This window comes from Bombina bombina, chromosome 2 (genome assembly GCF_027579735.1).
Source record: "Bombina bombina isolate aBomBom1 chromosome 2, aBomBom1.pri, whole genome shotgun sequence".
NCBI lineage: Eukaryota > Metazoa > Chordata > Amphibia > Anura > Bombinatoridae > Bombina > Bombina bombina.
In genome coordinates, this window is record NC_069500.1 from 535,161,244 (window position 1) to 535,183,673 (window position 22,430).

The 22,430-nt window shown below is 37.0% G+C and overlaps 1 protein-coding gene across 1 annotated transcript in view; it reads left to right on the forward strand.

The window, feature by feature from the left end:
• Positions 1–13,002, forward strand: part of NFIL3 (nuclear factor, interleukin 3 regulated) — a 31,453-nt gene extending 18,451 nt beyond the window's left edge. The window contains exon 2 of the mRNA XM_053702384.1: positions 10,877–13,002. Within this exon, the coding sequence (XP_053558359.1) occupies positions 11,075–12,448 (1,374 nt within the window). The 5' untranslated portion in view covers positions 10,877–11,074 and the 3' untranslated portion in view covers positions 12,449–13,002. The remainder of the gene's footprint in view (positions 1–10,876) is intronic.
• The last annotated feature ends 9,428 nt before the right edge of the window (positions 13,003–22,430 follow it).

A 22,430-nucleotide genomic window follows, 5' to 3' on the forward strand; every position in this document is an offset into this window, starting at 1 on the left:
ATATGAGCCTACCTAGGTTAGCTTTCAACCAAGAATACCAAGAGAACAAAGCAAATTTGATAATAAAGTAAATTGGAAAGTTGTTTAAAATTGCATGCATTATCTGAATCATGAAAGTTTAATTCTAACTAGACTGTCAATTTAATGGGGAAAAACAGTTAAAGGGATAGGAAACCCAAAAATGTTATTTTCTGATTCAGACAGAGCATACTATTTAAAAAAAAAAAAATCCAATTTACTTCTGTTATCAAATTTCCTTTGTTCTCATGATATTCTTTGTTGTATAGATACCTAGGTAGGGATCTGGAGCACTACATGGCAGGAAATAGTGCTGCCCTCTAGTGCTCTTGCAAGGGATAACATTCTTGTAAAACTGCTGCCATATATTACTCCAGATATGGGCTGGCTCCTAAGCATAAATTGCCACTTTTTAACAAAAGATACAAGAGAACAAAGAAAAATGTATAATAGAAATAAATTAGAAAATTGTTTAAAATCACATGCTTTATCTGAATCATGAAATAAACATTTTGGGTTTCATATCCCTTTAATCACACATATTAGCTGACTGGTTTTACCTACCTATTTCAAGCTCATGAAGCAGACAAAGACCACACTGTGTGATACATCCCATAAAGTATTGAGAGAGTTTGTGGATAAAAAAAAATGAACGGCATGTTACTGTAATGGAGCCACTATTGAGCCGTCTAGTGACAACAGGTTTTTCATAGTGGCTCTGATTTAGTAACTTGATCACAATCAAATTGTCGTTTAGTGACATGATCACACGTAGATTGCCATCTAGCAGAAGCAAATTAGTAGTGACTTTATCACACTGAATTCACTTTTATTTTGTAATAGTTAAATTAAAGGGACATGAAACCCAAAATTTTTCTTTCATGATTTAAAAAGAGAATACAATTTTAAACAACTTTCTAATTTACTTCTATTATCTAATTTGATTTATTATCTTGATATTTTTTGCTGAAAAAGCATTTCTAGATAGGCTCAGTAGCTGCTGATTGGTTCCTGCACATAGAAGCCTTGTGTGATTGGCTCACACATGTGGATTGCTTTTTCTTCAACTAAGGATATCTATAAAATGAAGCAAAATAAATAATAGAAGTAAATTTGTAATATTGTTTAAATTTGTATTCTCTATCTGAATCATGAAAGAACATTTTTGGGTTTGGAGCCCCTTTAATACCGATAATAGTTTTTGCATTTTTGCTTGCTGTGATACTGGTGTCAGGAGATTATGCATGCATTGTAACAGCACATATCAAAAATAGCAAATGTTTGCATTAGTTATACCTGTGACAATTGGGTGCTGTCACCATATGAAAGCTGCTGCAGTTTTGTGCAGTTTAAGTTTGATTGCTGGCAAACCAGTATTGCTAACAGCATGAGGGTCACTATTCTGAGCAGAGAAAATGTTACCTGCTGGGTGGCATTATAAAGTAGCAAGGTGGAGGCACTGTACTACTTTGCAATATTATAACATTTTCTGCCATTTACAAATGTTACTTAACCCCTTAAGGACCACAGCACTTTTCCATTTTCTGTCCGTTTGGGACCAAGGCTATTTTTACATTTCTGCAGTGTTTGTGTTTAGCTGTAATTTTCCTCTTACTCATTTACTGTACCCACACATATTATATACCGTTTTTCTCGTCATTAAATGGACTTTCTAAAGATACCATTATTTTCATCATATCTTATAATTTACTATAAAAAAATTATAAAATATTAGGAAAAAATGGAAAAAAACACACTTTTTCTAACTTTGAACCCCAAAATCTGTTACACATCTACAACTACCAAAAAACACCCATGCTAAATAGTTTCTAAATTTTGTCCTGAGTTTAGAAATACCCAATGTTTACATGTTCTTTGTTTTTTTTTTGCAAGTTATAGGGAAATAAATACAAGTAGCACTTTGCTATTTCCAAACCAATTTTTTTCAAAATTAGCGCTAGTTACATTGGGACACTGATATCTTTCAGGAATACCTGAATATCCCTTGACATGTATATATTTTTTTTTAGAAGACATCCCAAAGTATTGATCTAGGCCCATTTTAGTATATTTCATGCAACCATCTCACTACCAAATGCGATCAAATAAAAAAAATTGTTCACTTTTTCACAAATTGTTTCACAAACTTTAGGTTTCTCACTGAAATTATTTACAAACAACTTGTGCAATTATGGCATAAATGGTTGTAAATGCTTCTCTGGGATCCCCTTTGTCAGAAATAGCAGACATATATGGCTTTGGCATTGCTTTTTGGTATTTAGAAGGCCGCTAAATGCCACTGCGCACCACACGTGTATTATGCCCAGCATTGAAGGGGTTAATTAGGGAGCTTGTAGGGTTAATTTTAGCTTTAGTATAATGTAGTAGACAACCCAAAGTAATGATCTAGGTCCATTTTGGTATATTTCATGCCACCATTTCACCGCCAAATGCGAACAAATAAAAAAAAAGCGTTACATTTTTCACAATTTTAGGTTTCTCACTGAAATTATTTACAAACAGCTTGTGCAATTATGGCATAAATTGTTGTAAAAGCTTCTCTGGGATCCCCTTTGTCAGAAATAGCAGACATATATGGCTTTGGCTTTGCTTTTTGGTATTTAGAAGGCCGCTAAATGCCACTGCGCACCACACGTGTATAATGCCCAGCATTGAAGGGGTTAATTAGGGAGCTTGTAGGGAGCTTGTAGGGTTAATTTTAGCTTTAGTGTAGGTATCAACCTCCCACATGACACATCACACCCCCTGATCCCTCCCAAACAGCTCTCTTCCCTCCCCCACCCCACAATTGTCCCCGCCATCTTAAGTACTGGCAGTAAGTCTGCCAGTACTAAAATAAGAGTTTTTTGGGGATTTAAAAAAAAAAAAAATAATAATAATTCTGCTCTGTAGGATCCCCCCTTAGCCCCCAACCTCCCTGATCCCCCCCAAACAGCTCTCTAACCCCCCTCTCTGCCTTATTATGCGCCATATTGGGTACTGGCAGCTGTCTGCCAGTACCCAGTTTGAAATCAAATGTTTTTTATCAAATGTTTTATTTTATTATTTTAAAACTACTATTTTCTGTAGTGTAGCTGCCCCCCCTCAACCCCCAACCTCCCACCCTCCCAGATCCTTAAAATGTATAATGTTCCCACCCTCTCTCCCACCAAGTACCACCTTACTTGTTGTTCCATAGTGTAGGGTTCCCACTCCCGCACGCGCGCGCCCGCGCACGCACTCGATCCCGTCCCCCTTCCCACCGATGGCCACCCACCCGCCTCCCTGGATCAGCTCCCACCCACCAACGAACATAGCCATCGATGGCCGATGCAGAGAGGGCCACAGGGTGGCTCTCTCTGCATCGGACGGCTAAAAAATGTTATAGCAGGATGCCTCAATATCGAGGCATCACTGCTATAACATGAAAGCAGTTGGAAGTGATCAGGATCGCTTCCACTGCTTTCAAAGACCAACGACCTAAGGGGTACGTCCTTGGTCATTAACTGCATTTTTTTGCAGGACGTACCCCATACGTCGTTGGTCGTTAAGGGGTTAAAGGGACATGAAACCCAAATTTTTTTCTTTCATGATTTAGAAAGAGCATATAATTATAAACAACTTTCTAATTTACTTCTATTATCTATTTTGCTTCATTCTCTTGATATTCTTTGCTGAAAAACATATCTAGATATGCCTAGTAGCTGCTGATTGGTAGCTGCACATAGATGCCTCATGTGATTGGTTCACCGTGTGCATTGCTATTTCTTCATTAAAGTATATCTAAAGAATGAAGCAAATTAGGAAATAGAAGTAAATTGGAATGTAAAATTGTATTCTCTACCTTAATCATGAAAGAAAATGTTTGGGTATAGTGTCCCTTTAAGCTGTCCAAAGCATGAATGATAATTGGTGCAATTACATAAATTTTAGTTGGGTGGTTGACCCCTTAAATCGGACTTGGGGAGTACACTGCTGATACCCTTTCATTATCAATAACGGCATTCAGAAGAATGACATATAATGTTTTGAAGTCTTTTTTTTGGCAGCAAGGGGTTAACAGTGCAGTTAAGATATTTAAAAAACAGTGGGTAAAATGTTTAAACTGTCATTGCATCATAAAGAGAAGTGCACGCGAGGGTTGATTTATGTAATATTTACGCGAGAAGATGAGGACAGTTTTGTTACACTTTACGATAACATGCAACCTGTTACTTTTACAATAGAAACAATCTGCAGTCATAATAGACTGAAGCTGCATATTAAATTATGTTTAAGAGGCAATTTTAGAAGCCAGCTTTTTTTTTCTTGCTGGAAAATATCAGCATCCTCACTTTGTGTACATGTGTGCATATTACTTTGTGCGCTTAGTAATTTACAGCTATTGTGATGAAACATAATGAAAGTACTGCTGAAAGAAATGCTCTTCTGCTGTTTGAACTGCACTTACTGCTATTACCATAAACTCAATAAAAAAGGATATTCAGCGATGACTCATGTGAAGCAGGATTGGAAGTTGAGGAACAGTGGTAGTAAATGATAATCATTGATTTGCATGGGAAATCAGTTTTTGTGTGAACAAAAAAATAGCTAAGTTGATGGATTTGTGTACAGAATGTGAAATTATTCCAGTGAGGAATGAAATGAGGCTAAATTGGACAAAACCAACATTAGTTGTTACACTGCGGTATTACAGTTTATGCCACAGATTATTGTATTATTGTGCATTACTTTGTTATTATTGTATTATTTGTAATAGGGCTGTGTAATTCACAGGCTATTTTGTAAAGTTTGTAAAAGGATATTTTCTGATAAAATTGCATTATTTTTCCAACCTATCCATGTCTTAAATGGACAGTCTACTCCAGAATTGTTTTAGTTAAAAAGATAGATAATCCCTTTATTACACATCCCTCAGTTTACATAAACAACACTGTTATATTTATATACCTATCTGATTACCTTGTATCTAAGCCTCTGCAAAATGCCCCCCCTTATCTTATTGCCGTTTACAACTTGCATTTTACCCAATCAGTGTGGTCTCATTTGTAACTCCATGGAAGTGAGCACAGTGTTATCTATATGGTACACATTAATTAGCTCTGTTTTGCTGTGAAAAGCTTATAAAATGGACTGAAATGAAGGCAGCCTGCAGGGTCTTAAAAACAGACGCTTAATTATCGCACGTCCGCAAACTGGCACATTTTGCCATTTGCAGGTGTGCAATAATTAACCAGCCATTACAAGTGGCTGGTTATTGCTACTGCGAGCTTGCAGTAGCAATTAGTGCTTATAAAATTAACTAGGTTAATACATCTGACCCAAATGCCCCCAAATACAGCCTAGTGCAGTGCTCGACAAATCTGCTTAAAAATTAGGAGCCAGTAAAAAGATTTAGGAGCCAGACATATTTTTAGGAGCCAGACAGTGGCAGTTGTATATAGAGATATGAAGGATAACCCACAAAGTTAGGAGCCAGGGGTAAAATTCTAGGAGCCAGTGGCTACCTGGCTCCTGGGTTTGTCGAGCGCTGGCCTAGTGTATTTTATTACTAGCACTAGGCAGTATTTTGGGTCTAAAGTTAGTAGGAGTGGGGTGTCTTTATATTGCGGTCAATGGGGACTGTGTGTTCCCAGTAAATATATATATATATATATATATATATATATATGCTTATATACATATTTAATATGTAATTTGTTTGCTGCCATCGCTGTGCTACTTACCCCCTTCGCTGCACAATGTTCTGATGCCGTCTGAAAGCCTATGGATGCGTGCTCGCGTTTGCTTTGCTGAAAACTTATGATACCAGCGCACATTAGACATGGAATCATTTTTTTTTAATTCAGATACAATTGAAAACAACTTTCCAGTTTACTTCTGTTATCAGATTTTTTTTCATTCTCTTTATATCCTTTGTTAAAGGAGCAGCAATTCACTACTGGGATAAACACATCAGCTTATGCAATGCCAATAGTGGTATATATGTGCAGTCAACAATCCGCATCTAGCTCCCAGTGCATCGCTGCTCCTGAGCCTACCTATTTATGCTTTTCAATGAAGTATAAGAAGATAAAGAAGCAAATTACACAAGTATGGAGTTGTATATGCATGGTATACTGTTCACTGGCCTGCTCCGTGAAAGCTCTGTAGTTAAATGGACATAATGGGGTTTTTTATTCGATTTTTTTTTTTAAATCCATAATCTGCAATTTTTTTAAAAAAAATCTCTTGGTATCCTTTGTTGAAAAGCACACCAATGCACTTATGGGCGCTAGCTGCTGGTTGAACTTATATGCCTCTTGTTAATGTTTTACCTGGTGTGTTCAGTTAGTTTCCATTAGTGCATTGCTACCACTTTAGCAAAGGATACCTATTGAATAAAGCAAATTTGCTAACAGAATTAAGTAAAAAGTTGTATATATTGTTTGTTCTATCTGAATGATGAAAGAACACATTTGTTTCATGTCCCTTTAAGCTTACCACAAATAGGAACTGGGAGGGAAACGTTGGGGAGTTGTGTTAAGTCCTGATTTATTGTATAAGCAGTCAATGCGGAAGGCAAAAACAAAGCCTTGTCCAACTCTTACAAGTAAATAGCAACAATCTTTTTAGTGACAGTTTTAGAAACTCTTCTAATCCAAGGGTTGGCAAACTGATCTGCAACCCGAAAGGGACACTGAAACTCTGATTTAAAAGCTTTCATGGAGATCAGAAAAAAAAGCTTTCCAATTTAGTTCTGTTATCAAATGTACTTTGTTCTCTTGGGGTACCCTTTTGTTGAAGAGCATTCCTAGGTAGACTAAGGAGCACTATATGGCAGCAATGTTTATAATAAACAATAAAAGTAAAGCTCCCCAATGTCAACTGCACGGATTAATCTCATGGGTGGATGTTTGTGTGTTGCAGATAGAGTGAGGTAAATCAAATGCTAGACTCTAACACCAGCATTTTGTGGAATTAACCAGCGCAACGCCTTACTCAATAACACATATATATATATTAAAATATAAAAAAATATTAAAACCTTTATGTAAATGCACATTTATTTTTCATTCGTTTAAGGGACATAAACCCAATTTTTTTTCTTTTATGATTTAGATAGAACACAACTTTCTAATCTACTTCTATTATCGTATTTTCTTTGTTTTCTTGTTATCCTTATTTGAAAAGCAGAAATGTAAGTTTAGAAGTGTGCACGTGTCTGCAGCAGTTTTGCAACAATGTTATACATTAGCAGTAGCACTAGATAGGCAGCACTATTTCCTGTCATGTAGTGCTTCAGGCATGTGCATGCTACCTATCTAGGTATCTCTTCAATGAAGAATAACATGAGAATGAAATACATTTGATAATAGAAGTAAATTGGAAACTTTTTAAAAAATGTATTCTCTATCTGAATCATGAAAGAAAATTGTGGGGTTTAATGTCCCTTTAAGTGCTGGCAGTGACTAACGTGTGGTGTGATCATTATGTCTCTAACCTATGAGTGGAGATGTGGTCCATGAACCTTAGTTTGGACAAATTTAGTATATAAAATATTAGCTTATTAAAGAAATCAAAGTGTAAAAAATAAGTGATTAATTTCTATTACAAATATACAATCATAAACATGTTAACTAACACTTTATGCTCCTTTTTTAACGTTTTCCAGTGTCTTTATTCCAAGGAGAGAAATGAAGTTAGATTAATGAGCCAGTTAAATGAGAGCGCTGCTAACCTTGTTGGCTCTCTGTATGAGCCTTGGCAGGAAGCTCGGTGAACATTAGCTGCTAGATATATTTATATGAACAGTTGTTCTTTTACTATTTTTGATTCACTAAAATCTTATCAATCCATGGTGAGTAAATCATAAATACAATTGCCTGATACTGAAGCCAAAAAAAGAGAAATGTATTTTCAGACATTTAAAAGAACTACCCATTTTGAAAATACAAGACTTGATTCTCTCTCTCCCTCTTTCTTTTTCTCTCTCTCCTTTTTTTCTGGAATGGGAGAAGCCCCAAGTTTTAAGGGACATATAAATGAAAACATTTACAATTTATAAATATTATGCAATTAAAAAAACTTACTCAAGTAAGCTCAGGAGCAGCAATGCACTACTGAGAGCTAGCTTCTGATTGGTGGCTACATACATATGCCTCTCGTCATTGGCTCGCCATATGTGCTCAACTAGCTCCCAGTAGTGCATTGCTGTTCTGAAGCTGACTTTCATGATTATGCAAACAGTGCAATAATAAAATATTCTAACGCATTACTGCATTTTCAGTTTGCACCTTTAAAATGAAATATGTAAAATAAATACATTTGAAATTAAAGATTGAAAGGGGCATGCAGTAAAGTATGTAATATTATTATTTGTATTCATTAATTCTATATGCTAGAACTTCATATAAGGATTGTTAGCAAGTACAAACTGTAAATAGACATACTTTGTTAACGTATATTGCTTTATTTTTGGTGCTATTTTACAACATGTAAAGCCTAACACATCTTTATTTAAAGTGTTGCAGCTTATGTGCTGTTAGAGGTGTTAATCAAATGATGATGAGATATACGTCTTTGGCAGCGTTATTAAAGCACAATTGTGCCTTACAGAGGCAGAAAAAAATCCGTGCGAGGAAACTTTTTTAAAAATTAGCTTTACATGGTGACCTGAAAGGTGACCCAAAAATTCTGCCAAAATCTCTATAGCACCACACACTACTTTAAAAGATATCGCTGTATATTATAGATAATGCAGCAGCTATTGCCCTTACAGGTACATTGTGCCTTACTAGTAGATGAGACACTGTGTGGTGTCCTTGTTTCCTATTTAAGATTTTTGCATGCATATTATATACTATACTGTGTGTGTATATATAATATAATTATATATATATATATATATATATATATATTACATACATACACACTTACATTTTTTTTTACAAGAAGCTAATATTTGAGCAAAATTTGAAAGCCTAAGGAATACAGAAACACAGACTGTGTTATGGCTTATTACTAAGTTTGACTAGGGAATCCATTTTAAAATGGCGTGTTCTTAGATCAATATTACCAGAGTGTGTGTTTGTTCAGGGGTGGAACTATCATAGGTGCAGTGGCACCAGGGCCCAAGTGAAGGGGGACCCATAAGTACATAGGTGGTGCAGAATGTGTACAACCTAATGCAGGGTAGATTTATATTAGTGCAGGTCTGTCTGTCTATCCTCAAAATAATTGCTAATGTAACCTTTGGAGGGGGGCAACATTTTTTTGCAGCAGGGCCCTCTGTTGAGTAGGACCACTACTGTGTTTAGCAACAAAAGTGACCACCTCATTACAATTAGTGATAGTACTGATAGATCAAATTAACCTTTTAATTAGAAAAAGTTGCAAAAGAAATCTAAACAACACAAAACTGTAAACAAAAAAATCCTGATTTGAGGTTTGCAGCAGTCCATCTATTTTAATGTTTTTTTGTGTTGAAAATAGGATCAATTAATGTAAAATGTTAGCAAACTCGTAACTTTCCGCTAAAAAAAACTGCACATTTAATTTTATATTAGCCTCCATATTAAATAAAGTGCTTCTGATGTGTTTGTCTTCCTTTAAAATATAATGTACAGAACCTAAAGTTGATTTTATCAAAGCAGAAATCTTTATTTGCTTTTCCTGCTAGAGACATTGTAGGCTGAAAATAAATAGCTTTAAAGTGATAAAGTGGAGTAACTATGTTAGAACACCCTTGAACAATTTCTGATTGTCAAACGTGCAGTCATTCTGCTAATATGCCTGGAAGATCATCATAATAATTAAAAAGAAAAGTGGCACTTAAAGGGATACTAAACCCAATGTTTTTCTTTCATGATTAAGATAGAGCATGCACTTTTAAGCAACTTTCCAATTTACTCCTATTATCAATTTTTCTTTGTTCTCTTGGTATCTTTATTTGAAAAGCAGGAATAAAAGCTTAGGAGCCAGCCCATTTTAGGTTCTGCACCTGGGCACATTTACTTTGCAGGGGTTAAGCACATAATTAGCAACTAGTATTTGTTTTATAATAACTTGCTTTGTTAAACTAGAGCATTTTATTATTAATTTAAAGTCTTAGGTTAAGTTAGAATTGTATATTTTAACTAATCATTGTTTTAAAAGAGCTTTGGACAGATGTTAAACTGCAAAAGTCAGTGTTCTCCCTATTATGTTCCACTTCTTTTTTTTTTTAAGCACCTGACCAGGTTAAGTTGAAAGAAAATATATACTGTAGTTGTGTAGTATTCATCTTCAAGAATAATTAACTATTGCAGTTCAGTAGGTTCAAAAGCTCTCACAAGTTTACATAAATCTTGTATAGAATAGTCTAAATATCTATCTATATATAACTTTGTTTGTACATGTTTGGTCAATCATAGTCATAGGGGGTTTTCTGTTTTCCACACCAGTTCACATTTTCCACTTCTCTATGACTTTTAAGTTCTTATTAATCGTTCAACTCAGTCTTGGTTCCTCTTGTGTCTTGTATCCTCAAATAAAGAGCATACATCTCACAAGTAGAAAAACAATGTTTAAAACAAATAAAATGGTAATCTCTGAGTGCATCAGATTATTAGCACAGCTGATCTTTTTTATGTGGACCACAAACATGATATTAACAAGATGGTTTATAAAATTATTTTGACTGTGGTTACACCAGCAGGCTTAAGCCTTCTGTACATCTGATTAGAATAGGCACTTCTTCCTACTATTGTAAATCAATGTAAAAAACAAAACAAAAAAAACTTACACTTTTTTTTAATCATACTTTTTACTATGTGTATTCATTTGCCCAATACATAATTTTATTTATAAAAATATTTTGTGTTTTCTTGTTTTGCAGATTGTGTAGAGCACACCAGAATTTTGTTACCAAACATTTTATGGAAACGGTCACATATTGCCTGGAGCTCTCAAAGGAAATATTGACGGCAGATGGAATTTAATATAAGCACAATCTTCTTGTTGATATGTTCTCAAGAGCTTTGTAAAATAATTCACTGCAACAGCTGAATAAGATTCTTATATTCAATTGCTTCTAATGCAACTGAGAAAAATGCCAACCATTAAAAAAGAGCAAAGCTGTGCTGATACAAAGAATAGCATGGAAAATCTCCTCGTGCTTACTCCATCTATACCTGATATGTCTGAATCAATGGACTCTAGCAATGATATGTTGTATAATGAGGTTGGGAGTGGAAAAAACAAATCATCATGTCGGAGGAAACGTGAATTTATCCCAGATGAAAAGAAAGATGCAATGTACTGGGAGAAAAGAAGGAAAAACAATGAAGCTGCTAAAAGATCACGAGAAAAACGAAGGCTAAATGACTTGGTTTTGGAAAGCAAGCTAATGGCATTAGGAGAGGAGAACGCCAACCTAAAAACAGAACTTCTTTCATTAAAGCTTAAATTTGGTTTGATAACCTCAGCATCTTATGCTCAAGAAATACAAAAGGTCACTAACTCCACAGCTGCGTATTTCCAGGAATACACGTCTTCCAAGTCTTTCTCTTCTGACCATGAACATTCTCTTATGAGCAGTAGCTGTATATCTGTCATTAAACATTCCCCGCAAAGTTCTCTATCGGATGTATCAGAGACATCATCTGTTGAGCATGTTCAAATGAATCCGATTCAGAGTAACTGCAGAACTTCTGAGTTGAAGTTCCAAAGGATAAAGCAGGAGCCGGTGGAGGTTGAGAATTTTCCAAGAGAACCCAGAGAGGACAATACTTCATATACAGCATCTATATATCATAATTATATTGGAACCACATATTCTGGGTACTCCCACTCTCCCCCACTTTTGCAAATAAATAGCTCCTCCAGTAATTCTCCAAGAACATCAGAAGCAGATGATGGTGTGGTAGGAAAAACTTCTGATGGTGAGGATGAGCAGCAAGTCCCTAAAGGTCCAATCCATTCCCCAGTTGAACTTAAAAATGGTCATATAACAGTTATAAAAGTTCCAGAGGTGAACTCCTCTGCACTGCCTCACAAGCTGCGAATTAAAGCCAAGGCCATGCAGGTTAAAGTAGAAGGACTGGAAAAAGATTTTGATGGCACCCAAAAACTGCCTGTGCCACTTGACATGTCATCAAAAAGACATTTCCAGCTTGAAAAACACAGCACTGAAAATATGGTACATAATTCTTTGTCCCCTTTATCTGTTCAAGTGACTAATATTCAGGACTGGGCCATTAAACCGGGACAATGGCTTCATAAGGAACTAGATAAAATTCCCAGTGTATGCCAATCTGCTGGGGTTGTTGAAATAAAAGACAATGTGTACAAAGCATCTGATTCAGATCGCTTATATTTAAAGCAAGGTATTGCAAACTTATCTGCTGAAGTTGCCTCGTTGAAGAGACTTATAGTTCCTCAAGAAATCTGTGCTTCAGATTCCAGCTAAAGTACTACTGAAATAAAAATAATGTGCTTATTGTACAAAGTATAGTTTGCAGTAAATTGGTATGTTTTGTAAAATTGCAAATTTTTCACTGGACTTGTGACGTCATTTCACTGTACTGTTCATGTAATGATGTCTACTTAATATTGTCTTTTTTAGGTGCACAAATTCTGAAGACTAGATTGTGTTATGATCACTTTGCCTTGTGTACAGTTCAATAGCCAATACAAGGTTGTATATATTGTGAACATTATTTTTGCTGGTCTGTTATAAACTGTGCAAGTTACCAGTTAAAATAAAGTATTGGTGACAAACAAACCACCTATGCCTATTTCCAGTGATGTATATATGTAATTCTTTGTTGTTCATCCAAAAAAGAAAACATGTTCTGCAGGGTTATAATTTATGGACTTTCATTGTTCAAGGTCCTTTGTTTATTAAGGTTTTACTTGACTGTAGGGATATTATGATTCACTAAGGTGCCATATAACATGTGAAGTGTTAACAGTACCAGGAAAATGGTTCTTTAAATAAAAAAGCTGAGAACTAAGAATATACTACTACTACTATATTTAATGTTCCAAGTAATATTGTATTAGATGAAAAAGTGTTATCTTTAGTGTAATATATGTAACTTGGTCCAGTTTGTTTTATAGCCAATGGTAATACAAAATGTGATATGAATTCTATTAATGTGTCTAAGTTTTACTTTACATACTAAGGGGAATACATACAATTAGATGCTGTCTCATAAACAAAATAACATAAAAGAATAAGGGCCCGGTGATGTAAAGCTCTTCAGTTAGGCGTTATTATCTAAGAAGTCTCATCAGTACTGCTCAAAAACCACCTCTAAAAGTTTGTGTGAATACCGGCAAGTTTTTGATCTTCTGAACTTGTCATTGGCTAATGACGAAGACCCTACAAGTTATGAATTATTTTTGCATCCCTTTTGGTTAGAATGACAGTAAATATTGCTGATAACACACAGTTTAAAAAAATGTATAAATTCAAAAACAAATTTTGTCACGCTGTGCAATAATATGAAGCAATTTCATGATAAGTTACATCGTACAATTTAAAAACACTCAACTCTTCTCAGTTCCACTCTCAGTTTTAAAGAACTTTTTGATATTCAAAAAATACCTTTCAGTGTTTAATTGCTTTCAAATTAATAATTGAATCATTTTTGTAGTTTAAATGTTCCTTTAACCACTTCGCTATCAGGACTTTCAGAGAAAGACTTGCCCAAAATACCGGAGAATATTTTTTATCATTTTTGATATCACTCAATTTAAACATAAATAGAGCCTTTTTTTATTTACCTGTCAAAACTATATATATTTAAGTAGAGAACCCAAGTATTGATCTAGGCCCATTTTGGTATATTTCATGCCACCATTTCACCGCCAAATGTGATCAAATAAAATAAATCATTAATTTTTTCACACACTTTGTGTTTCTCACTGAAATTATTTACATACTGCTTGTGCAACAATGGAACAAATTTTTGTAAAAGCTTCTCTGGGATCCCCTTTGATCAGAAATAGCAGACATATATGGATTTGCCTTTGCTTTTTGGTAATTAGAAGGCCGCTAATTGCAGCTGCGCACCACACTTCTATTATTCCCAGCAGTGAAGGGGTTAACTAGGTAGCTTGTAAGGTTAATTTTAGCTTTAGTGTAGAGATTACCCTCCCACCTGACACTTCCCACTCCCTGATCCCTTCCAAACAGCTCTCTTCCCTCTCTCACCTCCCACTGATCACCCCATCTTAAGTATTGGCAGTCTGCCAATATAAAAATGTAAAACTTTTTTTTATATATATTTTTTTAATTTTATTATATCTGCAGGGTAGGATACCCCATTATTACAACCTCCCTGATCCCTCCCAAACAGCGCTCGAACCCTCCCCCCTCAAACTAGTGCCAACTTAGGTACTGACAGCTGTCTGCCAGTACCTATAAACCCCCTTTTTTATGTAAAAAAAAGTTTACTTTTTTTTATGTAGTGGTCCCACCACCTCCTGCGATCCTCGGTTATGGATCCCCCAACCCCTCCCTTTCTGTAGTGTAGCTGCCACATCCTTCCCTTTCCCTTTATTTTTATTTCTGTAGCGTAGGGCACAACCTCCCCCCTCCACTGCTGGGCTGCCTTCCACCAACACCAGCAATGATTGTTAGAGACGGTGACACACACAGTGTCACCGTCTGTAACGATCAGGCATCTGCCCTCGTATGAAACAGGGCAGATGACTGGAGCTCAGGAACTCCAGCTCTCAACTGTAACTTTACTGCTGGAGCTTCTTGAAGCTCCGACGTGTGTGTGTGTGTGTGTGTGTGTGTGTATATATATATATATATATATATATATATATATATATATATATATATATATATATATATATTGTGCGGTACGATAGGCAAAGTACATGAAAGGCAAAATGAATTAAAGAATTTAATGTCAAAATGACCTGTATAAAAAAAAAATCCTAAAAAATTCTCATTGTAGAAAGTGAAAAAAAAAATTCTGCCTCTGGGTACTAAATAATCTATATGTATTTCCTAATACAGGGCTATACTAAGGGCAAAATTAATTAAGCCTAAAAAAATGAATGCTCTTAAAAAGTCGCAATTATTTATGCAATAGTTCGCAATGTGTGAAGTCAAAAATGTTGCCATGATTTATCAAAATTCTAGAGAAATTTTTTGGCCAAAAGGTTTTTGCGATGTCAAGTGAATGGCTGATCTAGTTTTCATGCAAAAATATCGTTTTCACTTTATCAATCTAAACTTTAGCCACGTGTAAATGGTTTTATTGTTTTTACCTTATCATAATAGAATAAATTAATCACATGATTGTTTGTAAGAATGTTATTTCTTATAAATGATTAAAGTTATTTTTATTTTGCCCCTTCTTTGGCGCTCTTTCATCGAGGACGGTTGCCCATTTACTGTAGCTTATCTTTCTTCTTTTGAGTACACTTATTTCTATTGTGCTTTTAAATTATTTAACTTTTTTTATAAATCTCTTTATAGCTTTTTATTTAATTATTATTCTTCAGGTTCTGCACCTTGTATATGAGAACAGCAAATATATACGGGTATTTTAAAATGCCAATAAAGATTAATACAAGAATTAGGCATTTCCAGACAACTTATTCACATATATTAAAGACTTGCGAACGATCATGAGTCAGTTTGTTTGTTTATTGGCGCATAACCCTTTTATAAATATGGTGATATCATTTGTGAGCTTTTTTTTTTGACGACAAACAATGAATTTTGTGCTGTGTATCCGTTTTGTCTCCTTATAATCCTTATAATCATGGCAACATCGAGTTACAAAGTAACCACTATGTGAGTCGTGTCTGACAGCTCTTATTTCAGAATCATAACATTATATAGAGCTTGTGTAAGCTCTAGGAAATGCAAGTATGTTGTCCTCTAAGGATTTTTTGCATTGGCATATAATAATATCATGCCCTTTATTTTTTTTTATTTTTTCTTCTTCAATTGATATTCTTCATGTGGGGATCATGGCAATTTAAAGCAACAGAAGGATTTATTGCGAATAATCTTTATATACTGTACGCTTATATCATTTAAAATACATACAACATTGTTTAAAACTTGCTATATATGATACACTGGTTAAAATATGGCTATCCACAATAGCATACAATTTAAAAAAAGTTTTCAATTTACTTTTATCATCAAATTTACTTTGTTCAGTATTCTTGGTTGAAGAGATATCTAGATAGGTAGCGTGCACATTCCTTGAGCAGTAAATGTCAGGAAACACTGCTGACATCTACTGTGCTTGCAAATGTAGAATATATTTATGAAACTGCTGCCACATATTGCTCCATTCACGTGCACGCTTCTACACCTTCCTATTTGCTTTTCAACAAAGGATACCAAGAGTACAAAGAAAAATAAGTCAATTGGAATGTTTATTTAAAATTTTACACTGTATCTAATTCATGAAAGAAATTGTTTGGGTTTTATATCCCTTTAAAAGTTGATGAATAGGGCAGATGGAAATCACAAGGTATAAGACAAAATGATCCATTGGTATGACTTTATCAAATTGTAAAACCAACATAAAGAAAGCAAAACTGGGGAGTTTGTTTCTTTAAAATCCAATACGTTTATTTCTTCAGCATTTCAAATCGCTAAACAGCGTTTCCATACCCCACACTGATCGCAACAACATCCGGATTGTGCCGGCAGCGTCACAGGCCAGCTGACGCGTTTTGGCCAATGGCCTTAGTCATAGCTGTGTGCTGTGCGGGAGAGACACAGTGTTTGGGGACACTAATGGCCCTATGTGCAGCCAATCTATTTTGAGACTTTATATTCAGGATTACATATCCCAGCTGGATTATAAGCAGTGATATCTGCAATTACTGGTAGCCTTGTTATAAAAAGGGTAATACTGGGCGGAGCCGGCCAGCGTGAGATATGGCCGCACTTTAATATGAGCTGCGAGTGCAAATGCCCAATATCACCTCTACAGGGACAATTAGAAGCCATCCATCTGTGCAACTACTCACAACTAATTCCGGAGCGGATGGAGGGTTAAACGATCACAGGCTTCACTGTTAAAACCCGGTGTATATCACGGCTTCGTTTTGAGGCCTCAGTAACGGCCGCCATCTTGGAAGCCTAAGGCTAAAGTTTGCAATGCAGGACCTCACTGGAGCACCACAAGCTATTGAACAGCTGGCCTGAGGGGTTTCAGAGACTGCACCGGCTACCAGACTGATTATTGACAGGTACTCACAGAACGTGAAGCACGTTGATTTTGGGGACCTCTACCACAGCCGTCTTCTTTTACAGCCCATGGGCTAAACGTGTTTTACCGGACCTCTCAGGGTTAACATTAGGCATTAGTCAGCTGATATGGGAGCCTTGGGAAGCACATCTGCTGATCTAGAATGCATTATTAGCTACCCATATAAGGTGTAATATTTACACAATACAGATGCAACCTCAATAGTGTAAAGCAGGAAGGTGCACACAGAAAACGTGTTATGAAAGGGAACTTACAGAAGTTTCTATAAAAGTAAAACATTCCTTTTCTTTTCTACAACATAGCTTTACCACTATATATGGCAAGAGTATGCCTTTTCACACATATCTATACAAAGAGGTCTTGTTTAATGCATGCCATGCTGCTATAACGTCACTTACTAACCAAATCACAGCTCACTGTTGGTGAGGGAGAATCCCATACTTGCACTATTTTCACTATTACACGCCCTGTTATCCTGTCTTAGTGCACAGTTTGAACGGTGAAGGTGACAGCAAATAAAGAGACACAAGAAGCAACCCATCATGTCGGTTAAAATGTCTCCAAAAAGAATAGCAAAACCAGGTAAATATGTTAAAAAACCTGTTACCTCACGTAATTCAGTGAGCTCCTTTTTTAGAGCTGCTGAATCCTCACAACCTACACTACCAGACCCTACTACGCCGCGGAGGTCGGAGATGTCACCCTCAGAGAGTGAGGATAGTGATTTAGATGAATCTGTTCAACTAACTAAATCCTTTTTAGCCACTATAACATCCAAGAGTGATCTGGACAATATAGTTGTCAAAGTCCGAGACTGCATCAAAGAGGAACTAGCTACCCTGAGAAAGGACATGACAGAGATTGGTAACAGGGTGGAGGCCCTGGAAGAGGATAACGAGTTTAACCAACAAGAAATATCTAACCTGCAGACCACAGGTAAGATACATGACTCACTATTTACGCAATTACAAGATAAACTAGAAGATCTGGAGAACAGAGAGCGGCGCCAAAATCTCAGAATCAAGGGAATTCCAGAAACAATCCTGCCGAACACTATCCCTGAATTCCTAAAAGGTCTCTTTTCCTCTATACTAGGCCCCTCTTCTACAGCAGATATATCAATGGACAGGGCCCACAGGGCACTCAGACCGAGACTTTCAGACCAAGCGCCTCCAAGAGACGTCATACTTAAATTAATCCACTTCCAAACAAAAGAAGACATCTTGAAAGCTGCTAGACAATTTAAAGACATCAATTTCCAGAATTGCCACTTACAAATATTCACAGATCCCGCTCCTTGCACTCTGCAGAGACGGTGTCAGCCGCTCTGGAATCAATCCGGGATGTAACCCAACTGCTAGCGTGAATTGAAAGCACACGCTAGCACACTGAGAAATATCCAGGACGTGACCCACTCAGGAAGCAGATTAGAAGATAACAAAAATGAATATTGTTCCAGAATGCAGGAAAGCCACAAAGGATAAAACGTCCCTTTAAGTAGTACAAAGAACAAAAAGGAAATGCTCTTACTTTGAAGCTTCTGAAAAAGGTCCTCTTTAGCAGGCTTGTAAAACAAAGGAAAAGTTCTCTTTTGCAGCTTGTAAAAGTATAATGTCCCTTTAAGCAGGTTTATAACAAACAGAAAGGCAAAGTTCTCTTTTGCAGCTTGTAAAAGTAAATGTCCCTTTTAAGCAGGTGTATAACAAACAGAAAGGCAAAGGTCTCTTTTGCAGCTTGTAAAAGTAAATGTCCCTTTTAAGCAGGTCTTGTTTAACAAAGAATAGGTTTAAAGGTAAAGGCCAAAGCAAGGTCAGGCAGGCAGAAGTCGGCATCCAAATATCAGCAAAAGGTATAGGCAAAAGACAGGGTCAGGCAAGCAGAAGTCGGCATCCAAGTATCAGCAAAAGGGTAATAGCTACAGGCAAGGTCAGGCAGGCAGAAGTCAATGTCCAAATATCAGCAAGTAGGGATTAGGCTTGGTCAGGCAGGCAGAAGTCGGTACACAGAAGAATAAAACTGATATGGTACTCACAAATCCAGGGAAACAAACAAACGGGCCCAGATTCAGATCTCCCGCCGAGATTTAAAGGGCAGGAGCGTAACCGTCATCAGAGGGGTGTGAGAGAAAGCGTCATGTTGCTAAGCAACATGACGTCAGAGACACAGAGGAGTTCCGGGAGCCGCGGCGACACGGCGATGAACGGAAGCGCTCATGACAGCACCCCCTCCTCAAGGACCCCTCCGGGGGACAGGACCAGGTCTATCAGGATGAGTCTTGTGGAAGGTCTTGACCAATATTGGAGCATTTACTTGATGAGCAGGTTCCCAAGAACGTTCCGTGACTGGATAACCCTTCCAATGAATGAGATAATACAATTTCTTGCCCCGCAATTTGGAATCTAGAATATGGCTGATCTCAAACTCAGGATGACCATGCACCAATAACGGTGGAGGTTTAGAAAAAGGCTTAGAATACCTGTTAATCATCACAGGTTTTAAAAGAGAAACATGGAATACCGGATGGACTTTGAGAGACTTGGGTAAAGCTACCCGATAAGCAGTGGAACATACCTGACCCAGTATTCGGAAAGAACCCACATATCGTGGTCCCAATTTGTTAGAAGGTTGTTTCAGGCGAAGAAATCGAGAGGAAATCCAAACTTTATCACCAGGGCGATATTTGGGAGCCTTTTTCCGTCGAAGATCCGAAAAGAACTTGTAACGTCTAGAAGTTACAGAAAGAATACGATGTATCTTCTGCCAATGTCGAGTTAATCTTCGGGCTGTAAGATCAGAAGCAGGATTCACTGTGGAGGAAGTATGCAAAGGGAATGTCCTAGGCTGATATCCGTAAGCTGCATGAAAAGGAGAAGTCTGAAGGGAGGAATTGTACCGGGCATTATGGGCCAATTCAGCCAAAGGAAGGTAAGAAGTCCAGTTAGAATGATAATGATCCACATAATGTCTAAGATATGTTTCAAGACACTGGTTTACTCTTTCAGTCTGACCATTCGATTGTGGGTGGTGAGAAGTAGAGAGAGATATAGTAGTACCAAAATGTTTACAAAGTGACCTCCAAAATCGAGAAACGAATTGTACCCCTCTATCTGAAACAATATCAAGAGGAAATCCATGGATTCTTACAATATGTAGAATAAAAAGTTCAGAGAGTCTTTTGGCAGATGGTAATCCTGGCAAGGGTACAAAATGAGCCGTCTTAGTGAACCTGTCGACCACCACCCAGATAGTATTGTTCCCAGTGGACAAGGGAAGATCGGTAATAAAGTCCATGGATACATGAGTCCAAGGCTGGTGAGGTATAGGCAATGGTTGGAGTAATCCTGAAGGAAGTTGGCGTGGAGTTTTGTTCATGGCACATTGTGTGCATACTGAGACGTAATCCTTCACATCTTGAGAGAGTGTAGGCCACCAGACATGTTGTTTGAGGTTTCGAGTGGTAATACTGATGCCAGGATGTCCAGAAAGGGGACTATCATGGGCCCAAAATAAAATCTTGGAACGAAGGCGTTCAGGAACAAAGAGTAAACCATTGGGAGGTTTACAGGACAAAGGAAGATGCTCTTGAGCGGACTGTAATTCTTGTAACCAAGAAGTTGTTAACTGGGCAATGACTTCATGAGGTTGGAGAATGGTACCAGACTCAGGAACTGGGGTATCTTGAAATTGTCTGGAAAGTGCGTCTGCTTTAATATTTTTTGAACCAGGTATGTAAGACAAATTATAGTGAAACCGAGAGAAGAATAAGGACCAGCGTGCTTGCCTGGAATTTAGTCGTTTGGCTGTTTGGAGATACAGAAGGTTCTTATGATCAGTAAGTATAGTAAATGGCAAAGAAGTACCTTCCAGCCAATGTCTCCATTCATCCAATGCCATCTTGATGGCAAGCAACTCTTTATTCCCTACGTCATAGTTAAATTCGGAAGGAGTGAATTTTTTAGAGAAAAAAGCAACAGGATGAATCCTTCCAGCCTCTGGTATTCGTTGAGACAGAACCGCTCCAGCAGCAACAGAGGAAGCATCCACCTCCAGAATAAATTGAAACTCAGGATTTGGATGACGAAGGATAGGAGCTGAGGAAAAAGCTTCTTTGAGAGATTCAAAAGCTTCTATAGCCTCAGACGGCCATACTTTACAGTTTTGTCCTTTTCTTGTGAGAGAAGTAAGAGGAGAAGTAATAGTAGCAAAATTCTTGATGAACTTTCTGTAATAATTGGCGAAGCCTAGGAAACGTTGTAAAGCCTTCAAAGAATCAGGTCTAGGCCAATCCAAAATGGCAGAAAGTTTAGTAGGGTCCATTTCGAATCCAGATGCCGATATTACATAACCCAGAAAGGGTATGGATTTTTGATGGAAAGAACATTTCTCCAGTTTAGCAAACAGATGAAATTCTCTTAGACGTTGAAGTACTTTCTTGACGTGGTGCACATGATCTTGGTGGTTCTGAGAAAAAATTAAGATGTCGTCCAGGTATATGATAACAAAAATATTCAAAAAATCACGAAAGATCTCATTTACAAAATGCTGGAAAACCGCCGGAGCATTGCATAGCCCAAAGGGCATGACCAAATATTCATAATGCCCAAATCGAGTGTTAAAGGCAGTCTTCCACTCATCTCCTTTGCGTATACGGATCAAGTTGTATGCACCACGTAGGTCGAGTTTGGTGAAAATGGTGGCTCCCTGAAGATAAGTAAAAAGTTCAGGAATAAGGGGCAGAGGATAACTGTTCTTGATGGTAATCTGATTCAATCCACGATAATCAATACAGGGTCTTAATCCGCCATCCTTTTTTCCCACAAAAAAGAAACCAGCCCCTACAGGGGAAGAGGAGGGTCGAATAAATCCTCTAGCCAGATTGTCTTTTATATATTCTTCCAGAGCCATGTTTTCTGGTTTAGAAAGTGGATATGTCTTGCCTCGAGGATAGGCAGCCCCAGGAAGGAGGTCAATGGGACAATCAAAAGGGCGATGAGGAGGAAGACGTTCCGCTTCTTTTTTGGAGAAGACATCCACAAAGTCATGGTAATGCATAGGTAAGGATTCCGGAGTTTCAACTGTGAGAGCAATAGTGAGTGGTAACTTAGTAATCTTTTGAAGACATTTAGTCTGGCATGTAGATCCCCAGGAAGTGAGTTCACCGAAAGTCCAAGAAAAAATGGGATT